General features: G+C 39.7%; 1 protein-coding gene across 1 annotated transcript; it reads right to left on the bottom strand.

The window, feature by feature from the left end:
- Window positions 1-609: 609 nt before the first annotated feature.
- On the bottom strand, window positions 610-6,113 carry ndufa11 (NADH:ubiquinone oxidoreductase subunit A11). Its single transcript, XM_070909403.1, has 4 exons — window positions 6,018-6,113; window positions 4,155-4,247; window positions 2,390-2,512; window positions 610-801 (listed from the first exon to the last, which is right to left on the bottom strand). The coding sequence occupies exons 1-4, from the start codon at window positions 6,094-6,096 to the stop codon at window positions 689-691; spliced, it is 408 nt and encodes a 135-aa protein (XP_070765504.1). The 5' UTR covers window positions 6,097-6,113; the 3' UTR covers window positions 610-688.
- Between the last annotated feature and the right edge of the window lie 187 nt (window positions 6,114-6,300).

Raw genomic sequence — 6,300 nt, 5'->3', positions numbered from 1 at the left:
GATAGATATCTGGTGTTGGCATTTTTGCCTAATGGCGTGTAGTCCAGTAGTAGGAATTCAAAAGTCAATGAATAATGGTCCGATAACAGGATTCTGTGGAAAGACTATTAGATGTTCAATTTCAACTCCATATGTCAGAACCAGGTCGAGGGTGTGATTAAAACAGGGTGTGATTAAAACAGGTTTCTGTACCCTCTGACAGAAGCCGATCAAATCCAATGATGAGATAGACGCAGTACCAAGGCTATCCTTATTAATGTCCACATGAATATCAAAATCACCTACAATAATGACTTTGTCTGTTTTAAGGACCTGATAAAAACTGAGAATTCAGATAAGAATTCAGAGTACGGACCTGGAGCGCGGTACACTATAACAAATAAAACTGGCTTGTGTTTTCCAGGTTGGGAGTGAAAGAATAACATGACTTTCCAATGAGTTATACTCTAGTTTATGTCTACAGTTGATCAACAGGCTTGAGTCAAAGATGGCTAAATTTCAAGATTCTTTAACGTATCCAAATCATTTTCCATTGACCTCCCCATACTATAACACCCCTGGATTCTCAATATAAACAACTGAAATGAAATCAAGTGAACTGACTCAATGTATTTTGTCATTTTCACAATAACTTTATTACATGAACTCTTTTTACAACATACAGTTAATCTTACAGCCACCTTCCTCCTCATAGTTTGGGGGGTCCAGCTAGCTTCCATCCCTCCATCTTGCCGACTTTTGTGAAGAATGCCAGTGTACCCAGACCCAGACACGCTGACGTACCGGTCATAGCACTGTGGGCTGGGGATGGACACAAACACACACAGAGATACACACACACACAAACATCAGTTTTACACGTCCTACACAACATGTCAGAGCCTGAACAGTTTTATACAGAAAAAATGGGGTAAACTACAGTGTCCTGAGGTCCCATTTATAAAACAATGCGTAGGACCCATACTAAAAGTGTACGTACGCACAAAAGCCAAAAAAGGCATCCCAGCTAGGACGTAAGAGACGCAAGTAAGAAACACAAGGGCGAGACGTGAGGATGGATGAACTGTATTCAACAAATAAGACATCTTTGCTCACCCTAGCATAATTTTGAGGAAGTGCTATAATGTTTAAAATAATTTAATATTTTAAATTTTAAGAGAAAAATACCTGCCGCTCCAACATTGGTTATAGAACTATTTTGGCATCACAGAATGTGACAATACCAAAACGCAATTAAAATGTGTTTATTAAAATTAGTTTCTTACTTAAAGAACAGCGCAGACGTGAGAGAGCAATGAAATCAGCTATTCATTTTCTAAATAATTAATAGCTAAGGCCTAATTAAAAAAAAAACAAAGGAAAAACAAAGAAGAGGATAGCATATATATCTCCCCCGATCGCGACGGCAAAGAGGTAGAGTGGTAAAAACCAAGGTAAAACAGCAAACAATCTCAGACAGGCATTCACTCAATGGAGAGAGCTCCAGGGCTTGAGGTTTCCAAACCGACATTCAATTGGCTAGATCAGTAAGTAACAAAACCCGGGTGTTTTACTCTGCCTCTATCATAGCACTGATATTGGGCTTTCTAGTCCAGTTCGGGATTCTTATGGTTGTTGTTGTCTTTGGACAGTAGCCAGGCTGCTATACTCAAACTATGTTATTACTCAATATAAAATGACAATTTCAGTTCATCTCTTCAGTGAACATGCTTCTTTAACTCTTATTTCAAAAGTGGTGGTGATTGATTTTTCATGGAAATTTGGAAACAAATGCAGTGTGTTCTGTGTTGTTGGTAGTTGCTTGGCTATGAGGAAAACGAAAAGCAATCCGGTTGTCTTTGCGACAACGGTGGCAACTATAATACCACTTGGAAATGCTCGAGGTGGAAAAGTTGAAACGCAGTCTATTGCCACCTTAAAGAAGAAAAAAAGAAAAGCCCTTTGAAGAAAAAAGTTGAAAAGAGTGTTTTCATGATTAATTCATAATCCAGATTCTATTTTTATTATATGAATACGAATAACTATAGAGTCGCCGTGTGTGCTGTTCCTGTTCCCACAGGTAGTTTGCCTAATCTACAGTATTACAATCATAGAATATTAATATTTCAGAGTTCCTGTTCCTACAGAAACCTGGCAGTTCTTTTTACTATCCCTTCAGATAAGCTGACCACTCATGAACACATTTCAGTCTTGCACATAGAATACACCTGTGGTTCCTCACTCCTCCGGGAGCCTTTAAGGGATTTAAGGGATTGGAACATCCTCAATGATGGCAGACCTTGATCAATTTCCAGGTCACAGGCTGGAGGAGCGGGGTTGGGAGGAAGCATAATTAGCTGAATCAATGGAAAGCCCCCAAAAACCCTCCTCTGCCAGGACTGATACTTACTTCTGGCTCCCAGGAAGATCCCAGAGGCACAGCCCCCAATGAAGTAATTCAGTGGGTCATCTGGGGCTTCACGAGCCTGAGCACTGAGACACGTCGCCATGCCGAAAATGGCTCCCATGGTGGCTGGTGCAACACAAACATCCATATCAGCATTACACAATTTGATGCAATTTGTGGAATCCAAAGATCAGTGAGTCACATGACATGAGATTTCATTAGTGGCAGAATCATCATAGTTCTGGCTCTGTACTGCAGCACTTTGGATTTAAAATGAAATTGACATGCCTACTTTAGCTTTAATTTTAGGATAATGCAGCTGTATAATATAATATATAATGCTTAAGATACAGCCAAAGCAACCAAGGAGTTAAAGGGATAAAGTGGAGTGGAGTGTCAATCCAAAACACTCCTGAAACAAGTAATAACTGTAGCTGGCTGCAGAAGAGGCCAGACAGAGCACCAGAGTACTGGTGAGAGTGCATTCTGTTTTCATGCCCTTAAACTATGGAACCTCTGCATATTCGAATGGCAAGCTCTCTCTGTATTTTTTATAAGGAAATTAAAGGCCCATCTTTTTAACCTAGCTTTTATTTGGAGTAATGTTATAGCCTTAGTTTTTAAAATTCTGGTCATTGATTTTTATATCATCTTGTGTTTGTTGAGTTTCTTTTTTTTGCTTTTCATTGATGTTTTACATTTTATTGTTTTACTGTTGTAATTTTCAGTCTTGCAAATGGCATCTATTGTTTATTATTGCTTTTATTTTTTGTCTGTGTCGTTTCAATCTTGCTATGTGAAGCGCTTTGGGCTGCATGAAATGTGCTATATAAATGAAGTTAAATTGAGTTGAGACATCACATATCTGTTACTTTGGGGGCTGTTCAGATTTTAGTCTTTCTTAACATGCAGAAATGGTTTTAGAGTTCTGAGTGTTCTGAGCACACATTCACTGAACAGAAAAATGTCACTTGTGAGGGTTTTTGGAGGAAAAGAGCAGTTTAAACAGATACACCTTCCCTATTAGATTTATCAGTGATGACAGATGGCCTCTATTTTAGATTATGATGATTCAATCATAGACTATAAAGACTGACGACATGACAGCTCCCTGAAAGTGAAGCCAAAACATTTCGATCGCCCGCTGGTGGCTGGCTGGAGTATAGGTCATAAACCCAATCCCCTCCATGTTAGCGGCCAAACTAAAAAAAGTCAATAAAATTTTTCCCAAAGATGGTTTCTGTCATTTTAGGTAGTTCTTATCACGCTGATGTTTGTTCAAGTGTTCATTTGTCTGATAAGCTTGGTTTTAATTTAAAGTTATTTGATGCTATAAAAACGGGGTGAGACGTCATGATTGACACCTGTGATTGACTGTCTGCTCGCAATTGGGCCAGGACCTCAATACCATGGCGTTACTCCCCAATCACTACTGCACAGACTCTGGCTCCAAATGACATCACCAGTGCAAGATGGCAGCGGCCATATCAAGGATATTTGGCTTCATTTTTGTACAGTTGGAGGAAGTGAAGACGTGTCGTCCATCTTTATATACATTCTATGGATGCAATGAAGTGCATGATAAGACTTGCTAAAACACTTTTTTGAACAATTGCATCCAAGGTTTCCATGACTTGACATGAGCAGAAGAAATCTTTCACTTTATCCTAGTGTTTTTTGGGCAGTGGGATTAGGGAATGTATGATCAGAAAAATTACACTGTAGACCAGACAACTGTATATGTTTGAATGCTATTATGAATATTTACCCATGGTAACAGTAGTGTTGGTAGCCCTCTGTAGCGCTGCCAATGCAGAATCAGGTTGGAATGCCACTATGTGATAGGCTGAACCAACCAGGCCTGAAAACACACACACACACACACAAACTTGAAATCAACAACTAGAATTACCACCCTGCAGTTGTATGCCTGTCACCCAGTCAAATGGCAGTTATATATATATATATACTTCTTGGCTAAATGGAAGATATGACCATCTTGATGATGTATGATTACAGTGAATAGAACTGATTAATGAAGGATTAATCAGAATTGGCTAATCAGGTCTATAAGAATAGAGTATAGCTATACAAAATGTGGTGCTTTTGTTTTCTCCTGGCATTTTAAAATGTGGAGCCTCTCTATGAGAAGTAGGTAAAACTCACTCACTCAAGGTTAGCTAGGCATGCTCCAATTCATTGTTTGCAGTCACATTAATCCCATTACACTCCAAATTCAGAATGAGGCAGGAAGTGAAAGGCAGAATGGATGAGATGGGGGAAAGCCCATACTTTGCTAGTCATGGTTTACTCATTGTGTCGTCCCAGTGAACATGTGTGTGAAATCTGGAATCGCCCATTCATTCTTAAATGATGGCTAAAAATCTATCCTGGATATCACAATGACCTTCGACCTTTGAGTCAAAAGTGTCACCTATTCAGTGTCCAACCAAGTGTCAAATATGGTTACCATCTCCCCTTCTGTTCCTGAGTTATGGTGTTGAATAGTGGCCATCTGTGTGAAATTTTGTCATAATTCCAGCATAAATTCTCGAGTTATGGCCAAAAACGTGGTTTGTGAGTTCACAGTGACCTTGACCTTTGACCAAATTCATACCAGTTTGTCCTTGAGTCCAAGTGGATGTTTGTGCAAAATTTAAAGAAATTTCCTCAAGGCATTGCTAAGGTGTTGCATTCACGAGAATGGGGCAGTTGGAATATGCACAAAAGGAACAGGTTTGTATCATGCGTCGTCCAACCACATATAAAAGGCCAAAGTGATTATTGTCATGTTAAATTGCCACACGAAAAGCCTGCAGACAGACAAGAAAAGATAAAATAATTGTTATGATGATAACCACATACACTTTCAGCCAGTCTCTCCTCAGAGGCATTTATGGTGTTTCACTCATTTGTACACAGGAAAAGAAGTAGTCGTGTGAACAATGAAAAGGGACTTGAGAGACAATTTAAAATTTTGCATATTTCACACACCTAGCCAATAGCTGCGCATTGTGGGCAAGATTGTTGGATTGTCTGTTTTGGAAAGTACATTTCAGACTTACATTTACATATGTACAGACGCCAAACCAACCAATTAACTTAAGCTGGTGACTGTGTGCTCCCTGGAATTGTGCAGATCTCAGTACAGTTACTTTAACAAGGTTGGCAAATACCAACCAATCACCAAATCAAGACTTAGTTGGTATTAAATAGTATTCATTGGGAATGACAAGAATATTGAAGTTCGGTCAAACAGTTTAACTTCAGATGCCAAACTGTCCAACAAACCTGTACAAGTTACTCGAAGTTACACAACACCAGTATTGATGAGTGTTGTTAGCTCTCTGTTAGCAGCAACAAACATACTGTAGGAACGCAGTGGGTGTTTGTGGCTTAAGAATGCAAAAATACCTCCGCAGGCAAATTAAAGCAAAACAAAATTCGTTTGGCTTAGCGGTTGTGCTGTAACCTGAACGCAGCTTGCTTCATACGAGTCCTGGGCTAACCTGCTAGCACAGGCGGGTCAGGGTTAGCCAAAACATTAACACTTATTCATCACAGTTAGTTAGCTTTCGCAAGCCCGCGCAACACACTGCATCTATATGCTTTTATCACTGTTGATATTTACCCAAAGCCGTGCCTAGTTTGGTAGTGATCCATGTTTTTTCGACGCAGTCTGTGCCCTCTGGTAGGTCCCAGTACCCCATTGTGGATTTAGCAAGGACACACTCGAAGGAAGGAATGAAACGTCTCGCGAGAATAGTTATTCCTCGAGTGTTTTTGGCGGCTGGCAACCCACTTTATTGCGCATTACCGTCACCTACTGGAATGGAGTGGGACTAAACTAGAAGGAATAAAACAAACCTGTGCTCAACCGGTTTCTTTTTCAAAAGCAACATTTGGAGCATTAA

Source organism: Enoplosus armatus, chromosome 7 (assembly GCF_043641665.1).
Source record: "Enoplosus armatus isolate fEnoArm2 chromosome 7, fEnoArm2.hap1, whole genome shotgun sequence".
Taxonomy (NCBI): domain Eukaryota; kingdom Metazoa; phylum Chordata; class Actinopteri; order Centrarchiformes; family Enoplosidae; genus Enoplosus; species Enoplosus armatus.
The sequence above is the reverse complement of the archived record's forward strand: the minus strand, read 5'-3'. Positions and strand labels throughout refer to the sequence as shown.

What these genes read in the sequence shown, in the direction of transcription:
- ndufa11 (XM_070909403.1), bottom strand. Translation starts at nt 6,096, where the DNA reads ATGGGGTACTGGGACCTACCAGAGGGCACAGACTGCGTCGAAAAAACA. An exon ending in CAACACTACTGTTACCATGG is followed by an intron (nt 2,513 to 4,154) that starts GTAAATATTCAT and finishes GTGTTGCACCAG; the next exon opens with CCACCATGGGAGCCATTTTC. An exon ending in GATCTTCCTGGGAGCCAGAA is followed by an intron (nt 802 to 2,389) that starts GTAAGTATCAGT and finishes GTCCATCCCCAG; the next exon opens with CCCACAGTGCTATGACCGGT.